This window comes from Symphalangus syndactylus, chromosome 12 (genome assembly GCF_028878055.3).
Source record: "Symphalangus syndactylus isolate Jambi chromosome 12, NHGRI_mSymSyn1-v2.1_pri, whole genome shotgun sequence".
NCBI classification, from domain to species: Eukaryota; Metazoa; Chordata; class Mammalia; order Primates; family Hylobatidae; genus Symphalangus; species Symphalangus syndactylus.
In genome coordinates, this window is record NC_072441.2 from 146112972 (window position 1) to 146135109 (window position 22138).

General features: G+C 44.0%; 2 protein-coding genes across 5 annotated transcripts in view; one reads left to right on the forward strand and one right to left on the reverse strand.

Annotated features, from left to right (window-relative positions):
- The window catches only part of ZCCHC17 (zinc finger CCHC-type containing 17), a 69498-nt gene extending 65982 nt beyond the window's left edge, over positions 1–3516 (reverse strand). Inside the window, exon 1 of one of the 3 annotated variants that reach the window (XM_055255500.1) lies at positions 3385–3516. Coding sequence is in view for 1 of the 3 variants with exons in the window: in XM_055255496.2 (XP_055111471.1) it covers positions 3247–3378 (132 nt within the window). In the remaining 2 variants the exon portion in view is untranslated. Of the gene's footprint in view, positions 1–3246 lie in introns of all 3 variants that reach the window. The other 2 variants (XM_055255497.1, XM_055255496.2) reach the window with 2 other exon arrangements.
- Positions 3517–3613: 97 nt separating this feature from the next.
- SNRNP40 (small nuclear ribonucleoprotein U5 subunit 40) overlaps positions 3614–22138 on the forward strand; it is a 37622-nt gene continuing 19097 nt past the window's right edge. Inside the window, exons 1-5 of one of the 2 annotated variants that reach the window (XM_055255488.2) lie at positions 3614–3849; positions 7088–7217; positions 8436–8529; positions 11025–11190; positions 19115–19237. In XM_055255488.2, coding sequence (XP_055111463.1) covers positions 3709–3849; positions 7088–7217; positions 8436–8529; positions 11025–11190; positions 19115–19237 — 654 coding nt within the window. In that variant the 5' untranslated portion in view covers positions 3614–3708. The remainder of the gene's footprint in view (positions 3850–7087; positions 7218–8435; positions 8530–11024; positions 11191–19114; positions 19238–22138) is intronic. The other variant, XM_055255487.2, reaches the window with a different exon arrangement.

Genomic DNA, 22138 nt, shown 5'->3' on the forward strand with positions numbered 1-22138 from the left:
ACAGAACCCACTTAAGCAGAAAGGGATGTATTGCAATAACAGACTTTGGTGGAACTTCCAGGAACAACACCTAACTCACAAAATAACACCAATTACACTGCAATGTGATAAGTGCTAAAGCAGAAGCTTGGGGGCCAGGCATGGTGGCTTATGCCTACAATCGTAGCACTTCGGGAGACCAAGGCAGCAAGATCACCTGAGGCCAGGAGTTTGAGACCAGCCTGGACAACATGGCAAGACCTTATCTCTACAAAAAATACAACAATTAGCCTGGCATGGTGGCACATATCTGTAGTCCCACCTACTGGAGAGGCTGAGGTGGGAGGATCACTGGAGCCTGGGAGGTCGAGGCTACAGTGAGCCATAATCATGCCACTGCAATCAGCCTGGGCAACAGAGTGAGACTCTGTCTCAAAACAAACAAACAAAAGTAGTAGCTAGGAAGAGAAAGAGGGTCTGGGGGAAGTAGGGAAGTTAAACAGATAACTGAGTAAGCCTTTTAGGATAAACAGAAATCCTCTAGCAGAGAATACTTTCTTTGACCTCACTAAATTTACTGGCCTCTATTTTCTTCCAATCTATCAGCCCTCCCCTTTTTCTTCAGTTTTCTTCCAATCAGCTTAGATTCCATAGCCCATCATTCCAACAACACTCTAAACTCCCTTTAGCTCTGTCTTTATATTTAACTCTCTGGCAGTACCTCTAACCTGGTCAGGGACAGTTGCAGGCAACAGAGCCCACTCAAGCAGAAAGGGATGTATTGCAAGAAAAGACTTTGGCAGAACTTCCAGGAACAACACCTAACCCACAAAATAACACCACCTTTGCCACAATCCAAGAAAGTTATGGCTATCACTGCAGCAAGCCAGGGAGCTATTGACTGGAGAAATTTACTGCCATGACTGGCAGCAAAACTGGATGACTCACACCCTCCTTCTCTCCATATTTAACTCAGTTCCAAATTCAATCTTCACCTTAGGTGCAAGGGAGTCTAGAAAACGGTTTTCAGTTTTCCAGGTTTTTCAGTAAGAGAAGACATATTAGAGGTTAGAATGTGTCTTGAGCAAGCGATGTCCTTGCCATAGCCAGACAGGTTTTCTCCATGCATCCACTAAACCGCTGGATATGCTGGAAAAAATTTTTAATTTTTTTTTCCTTGCATCCTACATTTCTCTAGTAACCTCATTCTCCCACACTCCACAATGACTTTCAAATCTTCTACAATATCGTCAAATTTCTCACAATTGTATCCTCAATTGGATCCCCATCGGTTAGCACATCCTCTCCTCCTCTTTACAATCATATCTATGAAAAATACTGTGTAGGTTCACGACCTACATTGTCTTGTCCAAATCCTTGCCTCATATCTGGCTTTTGGCCCAATTACACCAACAAAATAACTCTTGCTAAGGTTACTATGACCTCCATGATAAAAGCCAAAATATGTTTTTCAATCTTCATATTAAATTCTAGAAGTTTCTATCACAAATCATTCTTTTGCTTCTGAGACATTCCTCCAGTCCACCTTCCTTCCTTCTGTATCTCCTGTAGGTTCATTCACCTGTTCTTCACCATTAAATGTTGGAACTAGTCAAGGTTCTGACTTAGCTGACCTTACCCACACCTATGGCTCAATTCACGTATGTACAAATTATCCCCAATTTTATATTCCCAACACAAATCTCTTCTCTGCACAAAGCTATATTTCAAACTGCCTCTTGGATGTCATGAATGACCCCACACAATCAATCAATCGATCGATCAATCAAAACTGGTCTCAGCTGGGAGCAGTGGCTCAGGCCTGTAATCCCAGAATTTTGGGAGGCCAAGGCAGGTGGATCACTTGAGGCCAGGAGTTGGAGACCAGCCTGGCCAATATGGTGGAACCCCATCTCCATCAAAAATACAAAAATTGTCCCGGCGCAGTGGTGGCGCCTGTAATCCCAGCTACTGGGGAGCCTAAGGCAGGAGAATTGCTTGAACCTAGGAGGTGGAGGTTGCAGTGAGCCAAGATTGCGGCACCACACTCCAGCCTGGGTGACAGAGCAAGAACCTGTCTTTAAAAAAAAAAAAAAGAAAAAAAAATGGTCTCTAGTCATCTTCTAGTGTTCCCTATCTAGCTTGGGGGATTCCGTGATAGTGAGTGAATGGTACCACCATCTATTCAACTACATAAGCCAGAAACCTAGGAGTTACCTTTGATTCCTCTCTTCACTCCCTAAAATCAACCCATCACCAAGTCCCGCCCATTTTACCTCCTATATACCTCTAGAATCTGTCCAGTTCTCTGCAGTTCCACCCATATCTCAGTCCTCACTGACATCTCTGACCAGGATTACTGCATATCCTAAGTGGTCCACATACATCGACTAGGGCTTCCCCAACCCCAGTCTGTTCACACCACTGAGCCTGAGGGATCAAGACCCCTCTTCCATCACACCCCACTGGGGGAGGACGGCTCAGTGGTATCTCATCCGTTTTAAAATAAAAGCTACAAATTCCTGCAAGGTCTGACCGCTATCACGCACAGCTCCATCTTGTACCATACTCCCCTTCATTCTCTTTGTACCAGCCCCATTGGCTCTTTGTGCTTTTAGTGATTTTCCTCCCAAGTGCCTCAAGGCTCTGAACAAGTAGTTCTCTATGGAAGGTTCTGCCTTCACCTCTTCACCTAATTAATTACAATTCTTCCTGCAGCTACCAGCGCAGGCATCTTTTCCTCTGAAACACCTTCCTGCTTATTTCAGGCACTCACAGCATCCTGCAGCACTAGGAGGCATTTCCGTGTATTAGTGAGGTCACTGTTTAACGTTTTCCCCACCAGACTTAAACGCCCTGAGAGTAGGGACCGTGTCCGGTTCACAACGTACCCCCAACGCGCTGCTAAATAAATGCCAGCAGGACGACTAAGGCAATGACCACGCTCATGGGCATGAGTCTCAAATTTCTCAGCAACACTGTGCTCTGGAGGAGTCGGACATTTCCTTCATCACTGTCTCTCTCAGGGGGGCATAGAGTAGGCCCTAATCAAAAACTGCAAAATCAGTGGCAGAAACAAGTCAGCCTCCTCGGCCAGATGGGGCACCGGAGGAGGCTGGGACGCAGGCCTTTCTCCCTGGGAACGCCCGGCACGGGACTGGCCACGATGGGCGCTGTTGAAGAGGGGGGCCGCAGGGGCTGGGTCTTGCCGCCAGAGACCCCGAGGCTCCGCTCCTGCCCCGAAAGGGAGCCCAGGCTACTACTTACCACAGCTGGGGATTCGGGGCCCGCCTCCCACCCCTTGCTATCAGCACCCTCAGCTGAGAAGGGCAGGTTCAGACTGCACAACCGAGGCGTCGCCTCCAGACTCAGGCAGCCACCCACCCCGCTCTTCCTCATACGTACCAGGCGTCAGCTCCAGGTCCCCGAGTCGCGGCGCTGAACTAAACGCCGACCCCCAGTCAGCCAGCGCGTTTCCACCCACAAGACCCAGCGCGCCTAGGGAGGGCGCCAGCTCCGTCCACCAATCCTGAAATCGCACTCTCATGACGTCGGAAAGATATGCCCAATAACAAGAGACTATCCGAGGGCGGTGCAAATGGGAATATTGAAAGCCGATTGGTTCTTCCAAGCGGAAGTTGTGGAGGAAGGACTAAGTTGGAACCAATTGCGTGGCGCCTGAGGGCGGCAGCGCGGTCAGCGGCGGCGCTGAAGAGACCGGTTGCCGCCATGATAGAACAGCAGAAGCGTAAGGGCCCAGAGTTGCCGCTGGTTCCAGTCAAGCGGCAGCGGCATGAGTTGCTGTTGGGAGCGGGGTCGGGCCCCGGAGCCGGGCAGCAGCAGGCGACGCCGGGAGCTTTGCTGCAAGCGGTAAGTGAAGAAGCGGGCGGCCTTTGGCCCTCAGCTCATCTTCCTCCCCTCAGAGCGCTGTATCTGGTGATCCCCGACCCTTTCCCGCATTGCGGGGGCAGAACGAGAGTTTCTACGTAAGAGTTAAAGCACATAAACACTGTAAAAGCTCCCCATAGCCTGCGGATGTTCCGTACGTGTTGCCCCGTTTGGCGCTCATTTTCAGCCTCTCGACTGCCCTGAGATAGCATTAGAATTAGAGTTGAGGACTTTGGGCTCAAAACCCTGACCCGGGCTTAAGCATCCTGACTCTAACGTGGATCTGGCATAGAACAAAAATTCCGAAGAGTTTGTAGAATGAATGAATGAGGGAGAGAGGAAACAAGGGAAATGATTGGTGTTGGCTGGTTTCGGGACGTTGGGTAAGTTGCTTTTCCCTTTATTTCTCTGCACTAGTATTATTAACAACTAAATAGCAGCTAACATTCATTGACTCTTGTACTAAAGTGTTTCATATATGGAATTTCCATTGATCTTGGTGGCAGCCTGTTAGGAACGTTATTAACCCATTTTGCAGATGGAAAAACAAACTTACCAAGTACGTGATAGAAACAGATTTTGAACTGAGAAACCATGCTCCTAACTACATTTTTTGTAAGACAGAAATAGTGATCACACTTCTAATGTCCGGTTTAGGCTCAGACGAGGAAATACGAGTGTCCTCTCATCTCCTCAATAAATCCTGCTGGCACCGTCCTCAAAATAGGTCTAGAATTGCTACTTCTACCATCTCCGTCATTGCCTCATGGCCTAAGCCATTATTATCTCATCTGGCATTTTTGTAGTGGGACCCTAACAGGTCTTCCACTTTCTGCCTTTGTATCAGCACCTGTTACCAAGCCAATAACCAGAGGAATCCTTCTAAACATCAGATCACATTACACTCCGCAGAAAACTTTCTGGTGGCTTTGTACTTCATCCAGAGTAAAAACCAAAATTCTTATAATTATTTGCCCTCTTTCCCTTTACCTCTCTGACCAATTTCTTATTGCTCACCTGGCTTCAGTTACACTCTCTTCCAAGCCTCTGCCTCAGGACCTTTGCATTTGCTGCCCTCTCTGTGGGATTGCTCTTCCCAAATGTTTACATGGTTTGCTATTCAGCTCCTGCGAATATTTGCCCAAATGTAATTTTTTCAGTGAGAATTTTCCTGACCACCCTATTTTAAATTGCAGTACCACATACTGTGGAACCCACATTGCTTCTCTTTTTGTTTTTAGACAGAATCTCTCTGTGTTGACCACTGGCTCACTGCAGCCTCCACCACCCGGGCTCAAGTGGTCCTCCTGCCTCAGCCTCCTGAGTAGCTGGGACCACAGACACACACCACCACACCTAACTAATTGTATTTTTTTGTAGAGACAGGATTTCACTCCTGAGCTCAAGCAATCCGCACACCTTGGCCTCCCAAAATGCTGAGATTACAGGCATGAGCCACCATGCCCATCCCTTCTTTTGCTCTATAGCACATAACACCACATATATATTTTGCTTGTTTTCTCTCACCTTCCCTTCTCCCTTCCCTCTTTCCTACTGGAACAGCAAGCTCTATTGTTTATTTTGTTCATTGCTGTTTGCCCAGTGCCTAGCACATAACTTCTTTTTTTTTTTTTTAAGATGGAATTTTGCTCTTGTCGCCCAGGCTGGAGTGGAATGGCATGATCTCGGCACACCGCAACCTCCACCTCCCGGGTTCAAGTGATTCTCCTGCCTCAGCCTCCCGAGTGGCTGAAATTACAGGCGCCCGCCACCAGGCCTGGCTAATTTTTGTATGTTTTTAGTAGAGATGGGGTTTCACCATGTTGGTCAGGCTGGTCTCAAACTCTTGACCTCAAGTGATCCGCCCACCTCAGCCTCCCAAAGTGCTGAGATGACAGGTGTGAGCCACCGTGCCCAGCCTGCACATAACATTTTTTAAAACTAAACGAATATGGCCGGGTGTGGTGGTGGGCGCCTGTAATCCCAGCCACTCGGGAGGCTGATGCAAGAGAATCACTTGAACCCAGGAGGCGGAGTTTGCAATGAGACAAGATCACGCCGTTGTACTCCAGCCTGGGCAACAGAGCAAGACTCCTTCCCAGAAAATAAATAAATAAATATGAAAATGCTGGAAAGTACTGAAGAGATTTGGGGATTATGGGTAGTATACTTCTCCCATTTGACAAGTGAGCATATCAGCCCATGTTTAGATGAATTGCCCAAGTGTCGTCTTGGTGTCCAAGACCATAATCAAAACTACTTCACCCATGCTGAGGATCCCTTTGCTATGAAAAAATAAGAAAGAAAAATAGGCCAGGTGCAGTGGCACATGCCTATAATCCCAGCACTCTGGGAGGCCAAGGTGGGCAGATCACTTGAGGCTGGGAGTTTGAGACCAGCCTGGCCAACATGGTGAAACCCCGTCCCTACTAAAAATACAAAAATTAGCCGGGCATGGTTGTGCATGCCTGTAATCTTGGCTGCTCAGGAGGCTGAAGCACCAGATCCCTTGAACCCAGAAAGCAGAGGTTACAGTGAGCTGAGATCACACCACTGCACTCCAGCCTGGGTGACAGAGCAAAACTCTGTCTCAAAACACACACAAAAAATTAAAAATAAAACAAAACTATTTCACCCAGTACTCCATACTATGCAGACTTGTTGGGAAAGTCAGTTCCATCATTTGTTAAATGAGCCAGGCCAAATGTGGTGGCTCATTCCTATAATCTTAGTGCTTTGGGAGGCCAAGGAGGGAGGCCAGGAGTTTGAGACCAGCCTGGGCAACGTAGCAAGACCTCATCTCCACAAAAACTAAAAAAATTAGCACGGCATGCTAGTTCATGCCTGTAGTCCTGGCTACTCAGGAGGCTGAGGCAGGAGGATCACTTGAGCCAAGGAGTTTGAAGCTGCAGTGAACCATGGTCACACTACTGCAGTCCAGCCTAGGTGACAGAGTGAGACCCTATCTCCAAAAAAAAGTTGGTCATACAACAAGAGCCGAGAGAGTGAACAACAGAGTCATTATAACAGGTAGATAATGGAAAGTTTCAGAGAGTGTCAAGTTGGAGGCATTCATGTGAGAAGAGCTGCCATTCTGTAAGTCAGATGAAACCCACTTAATCATTGTTTTCCTGGTCTTTTCCCTCCCCTCCCCACCCCCTGATTTTGTAGCCTCCTTTGCCTGTATGCAGTAGTTACCTTGTGCTTCTCTTTTCTTTAGGGACCTCCAAGGTGTTCCTCCCTTCAAGCCCCAATCATGCTGCTCTCTGGACATGAAGGGGAAGTATACTGCTGCAAGTTCCACCCCAACGGATCCACCTTAGCATCTGCAGGATTTGACCGACTGATATGTGAGGCATAGTTTTTGAATCTGGAATAATTTTTCCTGCCAGATAGTGATTATTTTTAAAATCTTGGGTGCCACAGAAGGTATCACCCTATGTTGGCAACATAACAGGCCACATGGCTAATATGCTAAAATTGGGGCATGAACATGCTGAATGATCTTGGGTGTAGAACTTGGAGTCCATGCAGTAAATACAGAAGCCATTATTTTACTAGTTGGAAAGTGAGTTGTTCTGGTTTGAGAATATCTTCCTCATAGAGGCAAATCTCCAGCTAATCTACCAAGGCACTTAGCAATCTAGACGTAACAGGTTAATGGCAGTAATGAGGAGAGAAATAACTTTTATTTTCCCAAAGGGATAAGGTCCTCTTAATTCACACCCAGAATCCTAGCTAGCATATGGGAAGGAAGGAATCCTAAAGTGGTAACTCCCTTAAATAATCTACCTGTACATCATTAGGATCTACTACCAGATTTCCATTTTTGAGAAATAAGTAGAATTTCTCACACCCAGTTTTGAGAAGTAAGTAGAAAAAGTCATTTTATTTATACTCCACCAAATGAAGCCAGAAGGAAAAAAAGTCAGATGCTTCTGTTGCCACTCTCTTGCCAGATTATGAGATGAAATGAGTTCTTTGGCTCTTTTCTGTTGACTCTTTTCCTCGGTGCCGGGTGGATGATACCCGTCTTCACTGCCCATTTTGATTTGGATGTTCTGGGCTCTATGATCCTTAAGCTTACTAGTGGCCAAACGTCTGGATTGCTTAGGGATCTTTGCAGAACATATACGAATTATTGATAGGCTTAATTTCATCAGACGAACTACATAGTTTTTTTTTTGTTTGGTTGGTCGGTTGGTTTTTTAGAGACAGAGTCTCACTCTGTCACCCGGGTTGGAGTGCAGTGGTGTGATCTCGGCTCACTGCATCCTCCGTCTCCCGGGTTCAAGTGATTCTCCTGCCTCGGTCTCCCAAGAGCTGGGATTGTAGGCGTCTGCCACTACACCCGGCTGATTTTTGTATTTTTAGTAGAGACAGGGTTTTGCCATGTCAGCCATGCGGGTCTCGAACTCCTGACCTCAAGTGATCCACCCGCCTCGGCCTCCCAGAGTGCTGGGATTACAGGTGTGAGCCCCCACGCCCGGCCTGAGAACTGTTGTTTTGATAAATTTATAAGTACCTTTTGCCTAGTAATGCTCACAGAACCCGTGTCTCCCTAACAGTACTGTGGAATGTCTATGGTGACTGTGATAACTATGCCACACTGAAGGGACACAGTGGAGCAGTGATGGAACTGCATTACAACACAGATGGCAGGTGAGTATTCTGCATAATGGAATGACAGCTTCTCATACTAATTCTTGGCATCCTTTCACCATCCTTTCTCAGGAGACCTTGCTATCAAAAACTACTAATTGTGGGCAGCTACTTTAGTATCCGATTTATCACTGTCACCCCAAGTGAGGTGTTCACAGTCTGTATATGCGAATATAAAGATGTTATATCTGTCATTTCAACAACCCAGACACATTTCTCTTTTTTTAAGACATAAAATAAATGTGATTTGTATATGTAGGCTGGAGTGCAGTGACACAAACATGGCTCACTGCAGCCTCAACCTCCTGCTCGAGGGATCCTCCCACTTCAGCCTCCCAAATAGCTGGGGCCACAAGCCCACGCCTCCATGCCCAGCTAATTTTTAAAACTCATTTGTGGAGACATGGTCTTGCTATATTGCTCCTGAGCTCAAGCAGTCCACCTGCCTCAGCCTCCCAAAAATGCTGTGATTATAAGCATTAACCACCATGCCTGGCCTGAAATCAGCTATTTTTATTATTATAAAAATCATTTCTTTTGAGAAACCAAAAAAATCAGAAAGATGAAAAAATAGTCTATATTTCCACCACTCTAAAGATAATCAGTGTTAATTTTTTTTTTTTTTGAGACGGAATTTCACTCTTGTTGCCCAGGCTGGAGTGCAATGGCATGATCTCAGCCCACTGCAACCTCCGCCTCCCAGGTTCATTCGTTTCTCCTGCCTCAGCCTCCAGAGTACCTGGGATTACAGGGATGCATCACCACGCCTGGCTAATTTTGTATTTTTTGTAGAGACAGGGTTTCCCCATGTTGGTCAGACTGGTCTCGAACTCCCAACCTCAGGTGATCCGCCCACCTCAGCCTCCCAAGGTGCTGGGATTATAGGCGTGAGCCACCACGCCTGGCCAATCACTGTTAATTTTATACATTTTTCTAATGCCTTTTTTTCTACTCAGACCTGTTTAGTTTTGGCATATTTGTTAGAACTATGTGTACAATCTTTTTTATTTATTTATTTATTTTTTTTGAGACGGAGTCGTGCTCTGTCGCCCAGGCTGGAGTGCAGTGGCGCGATCTCGGCTCACTGCAAGCTCTGTCTCCTGGGTTCACACCATTCTCCTGCCTCAGCCTCCTGAGTAGCTGGGATTACAGGTGCCCACCACCACGCCCGGCTAATTTTTTTGTGTTTTTTATAGAGATGGGGTTTCACTGTGTTAGCCAGGATGGTCTCGATCTCCTGACCTTGTGATCTGCTCGCCTCGGCCTCCCAAAGTGCTGGGGTTACAGGCATGAGCCACCACATCTGGCCAGAACTATGTGTACAATCTTATTTGCTGCTTTTTTCTCTTAACATTGCTCAGCCAACATCTGATGTCATAAACATTATTTTAATGACTATATTATTTTAGACTATATTATAGATAATATAGAGATCTGGCTATACAAAAGTAATTCCATTGTTAGGTAGTCTGGTAAACATTCATTGTTTTACATTTCTGACCTCTAAAATCTTAGGGTGCTGCATCAATTGATACATAGCATTGTATACATTTTAAATAAAGCATTAGAAAGCTGGGCCTGGTGGCATGTGCGTATAATCCCAGCTATTTGGGAAGCTGAGGCAGGAGGATTCCTGGAGCCCAAGAGTTCAAAACCAGCCCGGGCAACACAGTGAGACTCCATCTCAAAAAAATGAAAAAAGAAAGCATTACAAGATCAGTTATAACTTAGAAATCATCCTCAGAGGCTGGGCGTGGTTGCTTATGCCTGTAACCCTAGCACTATAGGAGGCTGAGGCAGGAAGATTGCTTGAGCCCAGTTCAAGACCAGCCTGGGCAACATAGTGAGACCTTGCCTCTACAAATGATTTTTGAAAATTAACTGGGCATGGTGACACAGACCTGTGGTCCCAGCTACTCAGGAGGCTGGGGTGGGAAGATCACTTGAGCCCAGGAGGTCGAGGCTGCAATGAGCCATGATTCCAGCCCGGGTGACAGAGCAAGATCTCATCTCAAAAAAAAAAAAAAAAAAAAAAGAAAGAAAGAAATTGTCCTCAGAGACAAAAGAAAAACTTTGGTAAAGAGAAAAGATTGAAGTTACTCAGCTGTCGGGTCGATACCACAGTCTGTCTGATCTCTGCAGCACCAGGGAGTTATTAAACATTTCCAAGTGAGAGGGTGTCTTATGTTTAAAATGTTACCTATCACAAAAGAGGAAAAGATAGAGCAAACTGCTACATTAGATGTATGTCATGGGGACTCAAAGAAGGGGAATTTTTTAAACTTCACAGGGGTAGATCTTTTGTCTGGGCCATCTGGGCCTAGAGCACAAATAGGATTTTGGTAGGATGAGGCATTCCAGCATCATGGTCAAACTGGCATAGCACAACAGGTCAGTGATCTTGGAAAATTTGATACCTTTTGGCAAGTAGGAAAGATAGATGGTTACTGTTTATCTTCACATTTTTCTTTTTTATTCTTTCTCTTACTTTCTAGTATGCTCTTCTCAGCATCCACAGATAAAACTGTGGCTGTGTGGGATAGCGAAACAGGTGAGAGGGTTAAAAGGCTAAAGGGACATACTTCGTTTGTGAATTCCTGTTATCCAGCCAGGAGAGGCCCTCAGCTTGTTTGCACTGGCAGTGACGATGGCACAGTTAAGGTAGGTATTGTCTCTCCGTGTTCCAGTTTCTGAGGTGATGTGATGTGAACCTTATCTTGCCTTGCCACTTGTACTCTACCTTCCTCTGCAAAACTTAATTTTAGCAGTCATTTCCCATAACACACTTGAAATTTTTCCTCATTTAAAATAAAACATTTAATACATGTTTTAATTACCCTACAGAATAGTAATAGAACCATAGAATAAATTGTTACTTGAAATAGGCCGGGCGCTCTGGTTCACGCCTGTAATCCTAGCACTTTGGGAGGCCGAGGCGGGTGGATCATGAGGTCAGGAGATCAAGACCATCCTGGCTAACACAGGGAAACCCCGTCTCTAGTAAAAATACAAAAAATAAGCCGGGCGTGATGGCAGGCACCTGTGGTTCCAGCTACTCGGGAGGCTGAGGCAGGAGAATGGTGTGAACCCGGGAGGCGGAGCTTGCAGTGAGCTGAGGTCGCGCCACTGCACTCCAGCTTGGGCGACAGAGCGAGACTCCGTCTCAAAAAAAAAAAAAAAAAAAAGAACAGTGATAGTAATATGCGTGTCTTTCAAGGCTGATATGAGTATCCCCACCAACAGAGAGGCAGCAAAAAAAAAAAGCTGTTGTGAGATTATAGACAATATATAAAAAGTTTAGTGAATGGTTTTAGTATGGCACCAGATGGGAACTTAAACATCGTTTAGTCAGATGGTTGCCAGCCCATCTTTATATCATCATCACCTGAAGAACCTGTTAAAAATACCCAAAGAATCTGGTTCAGTGGATCTGCAATGGGAATCAGATATTTTAATGTGTCCTTCAAGTGATTTCAGTGTAACCAGTCTCACATTCTGGGAGCCACTGATCTCATTGAGCATCCTCATTTTATAAATAAGGAAACTGAGGCCTAGAAATAATAACTTATCTCAGAGGCACACAAGGACACAGTACATCATAGTACGAACCATTTGATTCTTTCTTTGACACAAATTTTGGACTCTGGTTTATATTTTAATTATTAAACAGTGAGGGACTTCAAAAGAGTACATCTGGGAAACTACACCCCCATACTTCTTATTGCTTTTTAAATGAATTAATGAATTTGCTTTTTTTTTTTTTCTTTAAGACAGGGTCTTGCTCTATCGCCCAGGCTGGAGTGCAGTGGCACAATCTTGGCTCACTGTAGCCTCCACCTCCCGAGTTCAAGTGATTCCCCAGCCTCAGCCTCTTGAGTAGCTGGGATTACAGGTGCGCACCACCATACCTGCCTAATTTTTGTATTTTTAGTAGAGATAGGGTTTCACCATGTTGCCCAGGCTGATCTCGAACTCCTGAGTTCAGAGCAATCACCTGCCTCTGTCGCCCAGGCTGGAGTGCAGTGGCGCGATCTCGGCTCACTGCAACCTCCACCTCCTGGGTTCAAGCAGTTCCCCTGCCTCAGCCTCCCTAGTAGCTGGGACTACAGGCACCCATATCACGCCCAGCTAGTTTTTGTATTTTTAGTAGAGACGGGTTCATCATATTGGGCAGGCTGGTCTCAAACTCCTGACCTTGTTATTCGCCCCCCTTGGCCTCCCAAAGTGCTGGGATTATAGGTGTGAGCCACCACACTTGGCTGAGATGTTTTTCTACTGAGTGGTTTTCTTATACCTAATCACTTGGGGCCCCTTGATGGTTGGATGGGAGGAGAGTCTGTGGTTTAAGATTGGTTTCTAAACCAGAGCTCTGACCTAGATGTCACTGTAGTTGGAGAGTCTTAACAGTAGCTGATTTACTAATTGTCATTTCAGAAGATAATAAGAGGTAGAAATGCCCCAGTGAATTTTGTTAACATTATTATTGAGTGCCTGCTATAATAAACATCTAGGAACTATTTAGGTAGTAGGAAAAGAGTATATGTCCTTTCTGTCTTCCTTCTTTTGGTTTTTTGCTTCTCTTCTGCCTTAATTAAACATGATTTGGAATAGTTATTTTTTCCTTATTACTCAAGTTAATACTTTTTTAAATGAGCAGTATGTCACATCACCTAAAGATGACTGCTTTTTAACCAGCTCCTATTTTTAATGTCAGTATATTTATATTTAAGGCATCATTAAACAGCTTTTTGCAATGTACTTTTCAGTTACTTGTGAAGTTGGAATGCTTTGTGTTATTGTTTTTTTGTTACTAGGTTGCAAGTATAGGAATTGAATAACTTCAATTTAAGAGGAAAAAAAGTCATGTTGCTTTTTAAATGCCAGAGTTCTTAACAGAAAGCAAAGGTTTCCAACAGCACTTGCATCTTTAGTCTAAAAGTAGCGTTCTGGGCATTATTCCTACAGATCGTTTTCAAACTTTTTATCAAGTGCATTCTTCTAATAAAATTAAGTGAAATACTGCGTGTATGTGTGTATATACTCATATATATATATAAATTTCCCTTTCATGAGCAGTTCAGTCCTAAAGCCAGTTATATAGGCCAAAGCAGGGAAGGTGCTCTAGTTAGAGATGGGCCAAGGTGGCCCAGAGCAGGGTGTCAGAGCACAAGTGTGGTAAGGAGAGCCTCCCCATTAGGCAGGGCAGTACATTGTAGGGAGTAGTCAGAGAGTGAGGAAGGCATCCATACAACACAGGGTAGGTAACCAGTGTGGGGAATTTGAGGGTGAGGGAGGGGCAGCAGCCCAACATGGAGAGTCAGCTCCCTAATGGGGTGAAAGGGTTGCCTGTACATGAAGCAGTATGGGGAGAGTGTGGATGTCAAAGCCTGAACTGAGGGCATCCACACACGGTAGAAACGATTTGGTGTAGGGAGTCTGAGACTGAGCAAGATGACGACAGCATGGTTGGAGAAGTACAGACTGGAAAAGAGCCGTAGCACAGTGATGAGGGTGTTCACACAGAGGAGTGACCCAAGTTGGGTAAGGAAGAGTCACACATGGCTTCAACCAAGAATGGGAATCACAATTCAAGTAGGGAAAGGAGGAAAATTATGCAGGGGAAGGGTGAAAGAGAATATGGGAAACTGGTTGCATGCAGGAAGCGTAATCAAATAAGTGAATATATTGAATTTAATGGGAGGCTGATTTCTCTGTCCAAGAAGAGAGTTACCAGTACAAAAGAGAAAACTAAAATGAATCTTGTGTGAGGTATAAGTGTGAACTCACAATATTCAATGTAGAAACAGATATAGAAAAAAATTGACATAAATGTGTGAGTGTGTAGGTGTGTGTGTACCTAAATGTACATATATTGCCTGACTGTCCACTGAAAAGGTTTAGGAGCAACAAGACCCCAATAGCAATAGCACCCCTTACTGCGCAGGTACTGTTTTCCACTAAAAGGAACCAGGGCTCCTATTTCAGCCCGGGGGCAGTGAAAGTACAAGATTAGCCTTGTACTTGTCAAGGCTTATTTTGTCAAAAGAACATTCTAACTAAATTATCAAATCGACCTAATTAGTAATGGGACAAGACAAAATCATGAGCCATTTGCTAGGATACAACAAAGATGCAGCATCATTTCTGTGATATTCCCACCAAAGATGTATAACTTAAATCTAATCAAGAGGAAACATAAGGCAAACCTAAATTGGGGATGATGACTGTCCTGTAACTTTCAGAAGTGTTGAGTTCATAAAACTCAAGAAAAGTTTGAGAGAGTCTTGCAGGCTGGAGTCTCAATTTAACATATAATTCCAGACTGAATCCTTGTGCAATAAGACATTTGGGATAACTGGTAAAACTTGAGTGGGACTTGAGGATAAAATGGTGATAGTGTATCTGTATTTCTTGATTTTGATGGTTATGTTGAGATGATGTAGGAGAACATCTTTGTTTGTAGGACAGACACTATTTAGGAGTGATAAGGGGCCAGGTGCAGTGGCTCATGCCTGTAATCCTGGCACTTTGGGAGGCCTAGGCAGGTGGATCACTTGAGGTCAGGAGTTCGAAACCAGCCTGGCCAACATGATGAAACCCTGTCTCTACTAAAAATACAAAAAAGCCAGGCATGGTGGCAGATGCCTGTAATACCAGCTACTCAGGAGGCTGAGGCAGGAGAATTGCTTGAACCCGGGAGTTGGAGGTTGCAGTGAGTGGAGATGACAGCACTGCACTCCAGCCTGGGCAACAGAGCGAGACTCCATCTCAAAAAAAAAAGAAAAGTGATAAGGCATTGGGTAAGCAACTTACTCTCAAATGATTTAGACCAAAAATAGTGCTCTTTTTACTTCCAAGTTTTCTATAAATTTATGATTGCTTCAAAGTAAAATAATTATTAAAAGTGGTAGTTATCTGGAACTAAAATTCTAAATTATTTTAAACAACCTTTGACCACCATGACTTTTAGGAGAAAGACAAAGATAGATTTGACCTGAGTGAAGTATCTATTGAGACAAAGATTATAGTACAGTTTATAAAAGATATAGGATCTAAATTATTAAGGCCTTGAATTCCAAGTTAAGAAGTTTGGACTTGATTTTGTAACCACAGGAGTTGGGGGAGGGGGAGATGTTGGGTTTGTAGGAGAGGAGTGAAGCATTCTTTTTGGACCATTTATCTGAGTAATGAACTAATTTTTAGTTCATATTTACATGAACAAAGAAGAAACTACTTTTCATCCTAAACCATGAGAATTGGGAGGAAGAGGCATCTTGGCACAGATCCTACTCAGACTCTCCTTGTTGACTACAGGATTGAATTTAAGCCTATGACCTTCCCTAAGGTTCCATGGCTGATTCCTTTCTTTTTGATGCCGGCCCTTTAAAACTTGGAACAGTCACCCCAAAGTCTCTTTCTTCTGAATGAAATGACCCATACTCTTAAAACATTTACTTGTGGTTCATCTTCTCAAGTGTGTCATTCATTTATTGAAACATCATCTGAGCCTTCTCTGTGTTATCCATGCTTTAAAAATGTAGAGCTATAAGGGTTGGTTGGTTTGTTTGTTTGTTTAAGAGATGGGGTCTTGGCCGGGTGCAGTGGCTCACGCCTGTAATCCCACCACTTTGGGAGGCCGAGGTGGGTGGGTCACCTGAGGTCAGGAGTTTGAGACCAGCCTGGCCAACATGGTGAAACCCGTCTCTACTAAAAATACAAAAATTAGCTGGGCATGATGGCGCACGCCTGTAATCCCAGCTATCCAGGAGGCTGAAGCAGGAGAATTGCTGGAACACGGAAGCAGAGGTTGCAGTGAGCCGAGATGCCGCCGCTCTCACCCAGGCTGGAGTACAGAGCTGCAATCACGGCTCACTGCAGCCTCAACCTCTCTGGCCCAAGTGATCCTCCCATCTCAGCCTCCCAAGTAGCTGGGACTATAGGCATATACCACCACACCCAACTTTTTGTTTTCATTTTGTAGAGACGAGGAATCACCATGTTGCTCATGCTGGTCGCTAACTCTGGGCTAAAGCCATCCTCCTGGTCTCGGCCTCCGAAAGTGCTGGGGTTACAGGCATGAGCCACCACACCTAACCCTCTAACAATTTTATAGTTCTAGCTCTTAAATTTAGGTCCTTGATCCATGTTGAATTAATTTTTGTGTATCATGTTAGGCAGGGGCTTACCTTCATTCTTTGGCATGTGGTTAGCCAGTTGTCTTAGCACAATTTGTTGAGAAGACTACTTTTTCCTTCAATATGGACCATAGTTACTTGCTTCTTTGCATGACTTATATTTTGTTGAAAACTAGGCATTTAAATATTATAGCATGGTGACTCGGGAAATTAGGTCCCCAGAGCTGCTTGTTGTAGTTGTTTGTTTAGTGACTTTCTGTGGGTTGGGGTAAGGTGAGGGTGGTTGGTTGGTTGGTTGGTTGGTTTTTGAGATGAAGTCTCCTCTGTAGCCCAGGCTGGAGTGCAGTAGTGCGATCTTGGTTCACTGCAACCTCCACCCCCCGGGTTCAAGTGATTCTTGTGCCTCAGCTTCCTGAGTAGCTGGGGTTACAGGGGCACACCACCATGACCAGCTAATTTTTGTATTTTTAGTAGAAACAAGGTTTTTGTTGGCCATGCTGGTCTTGAACTCCTGACCTCAAGTGATCCATCCACCTCGGCCTCCCAAAATGCTGGGCTTACAGTCATGAGCCACCATGCCCGGCCTGTTTAGTGAATTTTTTAACTAATTTTGTAAAGTTTGTATTCTTTGTCCTTTGTGACCACTGAATTCTTTTTTTTGTTAGCTTAGTGGTCAGCTAGTGAATGACAGAAGTTTCCTAAATTACCTACAACAACAAGAACAAAAATTCTCCCAGTCTTTGCAGATTGTCTTTTTGTATGTTGGAGCCAGCCTTCAACTCCTTGCCATGCAGTTTACATCTCTCCTTAGCTTTCACTTCCTGCTTGTGCAGAGCCTGAAGGTCAACCAGAGAGCTTACGGCCTTCTCAGATCTTTTCTAAGTATGTGCCCAGCCCTGGACATGCAAGTGGTCTAGATTGCCAGAGATGGGCCAGGCATGGTGGCTCATGCCTGTAGTCTTAGCACTTTGGGAGGGCGAGGCAGACAGATCACTTGAGGCCAAGAGTTTGAGACCAGCCTGGTCAACGTGGCGAAACCCTGTCTCTACTAAAAATACAAAAATTAGCTGGGCATAGTGGCATGCGCCTGTAATCCCACCTACTCGGGAGGCTGAGACATGAAAATTGCTTGAGCCCGTGAGGTGGAGGTTGCAGTGAGCCAAGATCGCACCACCACACCCTGGCCTGGGCGACAGAGGGAGCGTCTGTCCACAGATAGATAGGTAGATAGATAGATAGATAGATAGATAGATAGATAGATAGATAGATAGATAGATAGATAGATAGGGTCTGTCGATAGATAGATAGATAGATAGATAGATAGATAGATAGATAGATAGATAGATAGATAGATAGACAGGTAGATAGATAGATAGATAGATAGATAGATAGGGTCTGTCGATAGATAGATAGTAGATAGATGATAGATAGATAGATAGATAGATAGATAGATAGATAGATAGATTGATTGATTAGATAGCCAGGAATATGTCAGTGCTTTTCAAAGCTCTTATTCCCCAAATTGTCTCCTTCCCCAGCCCTTCTTCCCAAGGTTTTCAGTTTGTATTTTTGCCCCAACTGTTTTTCCTTGTCCCCAGGAACCAGAGGCTAATAATGTCCTTTCCTTTAAATGTTTTCAAGGAAAGTTCCAAGTTAGGCAAAATAAATGTAAGTCCTTTGGGCTCATCCTTCAGGGAGCCACCAGACAGATAAAAATGAACAATTTTTATTGTTTATTCTTTGACAATAAGAAATAGGCCCCCTTTGCTTCCTCAGTACTAGGAAACCATACTGGGAATATGGGTTATCTTCAAAGCTGTTGCTGAGCAGGAGACAGAGCCAGTACAAGTTAAAACACTACAAAGCCCTTTTACTGGGACTCAGGTAGTTTTTTGTTTCCTTTTTCCTCATTAAGGGTTTGCCTGGTTACTATAAACTTTTGATTAGTTTTGAGAGTTCCGACAGTTGATTCTGACAGATTTTGCTGGTTAATTTGCTGCTTTCGTGGAAGGACAAGCTTTTGTCATTGTTTATTATACTATTTTCACTGACATACCCTCTTTTTTTTTAAATATGGGTTGCAGCCCACTAATGAATTAGTATCTACAGTTTGAAAAAATTGTCTGATATCCTTGTTGTCCTAAAAAATATATGAACTAAGTAGTTAGGGGAATTCCATTCTAAGAGTATGTTGATTTAACTCTGTTGACTTTAACAAAGAAGTCTGAAAATATAACCGAAGTTTTGTTTCACCAGCCTTCAAATGTCTTGGCAAAATTGAGGACACTGCTTACCATGTGTGTTATTAGGATATCCAGGAGTTAGTGATATGGGATCCCAATTATAGACGTGTTCATGTCCACAGAGTCCTCGTACTTAAGGGATATTTGTACTGTGCAATTGCTTCTTAGAGTGATGTTACTGATAGTCTGTCTTGTCCTTTGCTTCAGCTTTGGGACATCCGGAAGAAAGCAGCCATCCAGACATTTCAGAACACGTACCAGGTGTTAGCTGTGACCTTCAATGACACAAGTGATCAGATTATTTCTGGTGGAATAGACAATGATATCAAGGTATGTTTGATGTTTATGATATATTTCCATTCATCTATCTGCACTTAGAGACGAATTTTTTCAAACTTCTCAGATTGTGGTAGCTTTGCACTTAATACCAACTGAAAGGAAAATAGTAACTTGGAACTTATTTTCTTTTTCTCCTGTCTTCATTGACTTCCTAAATTAAAGGTTGCATTGCAGATCTTATAAATGCTGTCAGGGACCAGGCACTTAATGTGAAGTGTGAAGTCTCTGTAGGGGGACTATGTAAAAAATAAAGAGTGCATTTCCTTTTAAAGACATTCAAAATCTTTTTTTAACCATCTTGGTTTAAAGAGAGCAGTGAATCAGTTTGTGATTCTGTATCCTCATCTCTCACTGTGTTTTTCTTTTTGATACTATGGAAAGGGAGTTTTCTAAGTTTCTCTAAGAATGAGAGAAGGTAATGATATTAAAGAGGCAATAGACCATATGGCAGTACAGTGTAGCTCAAACTTTCGAGTAATTGACTTGGGTTCTAATCCCAGTTTCACCATTTTCTAGTTTTGTGACTTCAAGCACCTTCTTTAAGCCTCTTTTTCTTGTGCGAATGGTGAGGGGGTAATGATAAAAAAAAAACAGTAGCATCTACCACATACCATTGTGGGGATTAAACGAGCCTGATTCATTAAAGCACTTAGCAGAATTCCTGGACATAACAAGTGCCAGGAAATGTGTTATTTTGGGCCTGCACAGCTTCTGTCTTCCTTTCTTATTGGCTTCCTTGGGCATCTTAACGACTTTGACCTTACCTTCTGCTTTACAGTAAGAAGAGTAACTGTCAGATAAATACTCAACTTTCTGTGTTGTCCTTACCTAGAAGTTGTACTGTATTTCCATCCTTCGTTGTTTCCTTTGCTGTTACTTTGGATGAAATATCCTTGCCTTTGGCCAGGTGCGGTGGCTCACGCCTGTAATCCCTGCACTTTGGGAGGCCGAGGCGGGTGGATCACAAGGTCAGGAGACTGAGACCATCCTGGCCAACGTGGTGAAACCTCGTCTCTACTAAAAATACAGAAATTAGCTGGGTGTGGTGGTGGTGTATGCCTGTAATCCCAGCTACTCAGGAGGCTGAGGCAGGAGAATTACTTGAACCCTGGGAGTCAGAAGTTGCGGTGAGCGGAGATCACGCCACTGCACTCCAGCATGGCCACGGAGCAAGACTCCATCTCCAAAAAAAAAAAAAGAAAGAAAGAAATATCCTTGCTTTTGTCTAAAGGTAGTCTTTTTTTTTTTTTTTTTTTTTTTTTTGAGTCAGGATCTTGCTCTGTAGCCCAGGCTGGAGTGCAGTGGTGCTATCTCAGCTCACTGCAACCTCTGCCTCCTGAGTCCCAGTTCAAGCAATTCTCCTGCCTCAGCCTCCTGAGTAGCTGGGATTACAGGCACGTGCCACCATGCCCAGCTAATTTTTGTATTTTTTAGTAGAGACAGGGTTTCACCAAGTTAGCCAGGATCGTCTTGATCTGCTGACCTCGTGATCTGCCCACCTCAGCTTCCCAAAATGCTGGGATTACAGGCATGAGCCACCACGTCCAGCCTTTCTTTTCTACTTTTCTACTTTCTTATGAGTATTTCATCATGCTTAGGTCTCTTCTCTGGGTGGCAAAAAAAAAAAAAATTCTTCCTTCAACCCCACATCTCATATTGCCCTGTGAATCCTTCCCTTCACAACCAAACTATTGTATTTAATTAATTATTTACTTATTTATTTGAGACAGAGTTTCACTCTTGTTGCCCAGGTGTGAGTGCAATGGCACCATCTTGGCTTACCACATCCTCCGCCTCCTGGATTCAAGTGATTCTCTTGCTTCAGCCTCCTGAGTAGTTAGGGTTACAGGCATGTGCCACCATGCGTGGCTAGTTTTGTATTTTTGGTAGAGACAAGGTTTCTTCATGTTGGTCAGGCTGGTCTCGAACTCCTGAACTCAGGTGATCCACCTGCCTCGGCCTTCCAAAGTGCTGGGATTACAGGCATGAGCCACCAAACCTGGCCCAAAACTTCTTAAAAAGGATGATGATGGTGGTGGTGATAATATTGTTATCATCATTATGTAACACATAGTGCTTACTTTCTGCCAGTTGTTGTTCTCAGAACTTTACATCATTAATTCATTTAAGCTTCACTATTGACCTCCTCACGGATCTTAAAGACTTTGACTTTACAACCTCATGAAATAAATCCTACTGATGCAATTGTACAGATGAGGAAACTGAGCTAAAAGAGGCACAACAGCTTAAACCCAGGTTACACAGCTGATACGTGATGGAACCTCAGTTCAAATCCCAGAGTTTCGTTCTAGAGTTATACTCTTAATACTTAGAGGAATCCGCTGGAGATTTTTCTGCACTCACTGTCTTCAGTTCCTCACATACCATTCATTCTTCATTCCTAATAGTCTGGGTTTTTTTTGTTTTTTGTGTGTGTTTTTGTTTTTTAACATAATCGCTCTGTACCATAGACTTGGTCTTCTCTCTTGCCTGAGTTCTGTGACAACAAACTGTCCTATCCATCTGGTAGGTCCTTCTCCTTCTCTGCCTACCATTATGAGCTACTCTGTGGAGTCTTTAAACATCATTATTCGCCAAGGGCCTTTGCTTTTCTCACTGTGTACATTCCCCAAGACAGATCTGGCCTACTTCCATGACTCCATCATCCCTCTGCCGAAGACAATTTTCCCACCCCAGATCTTAAGCTTCAGGTCCTTGTGTACAACTAGCTGTTCAGTAGCCCCCATTTGAATGTCTCATAAGTACCTAAGAATTCAGGTTTTCCAAAATTGAACTTCCCATCCCTTTTCCATCATATAAATACTTGGAGAATGAATAATCAGAACATGGAAACTTAGATCAACTTTAATAGCTATGCACAATATTTCCTAG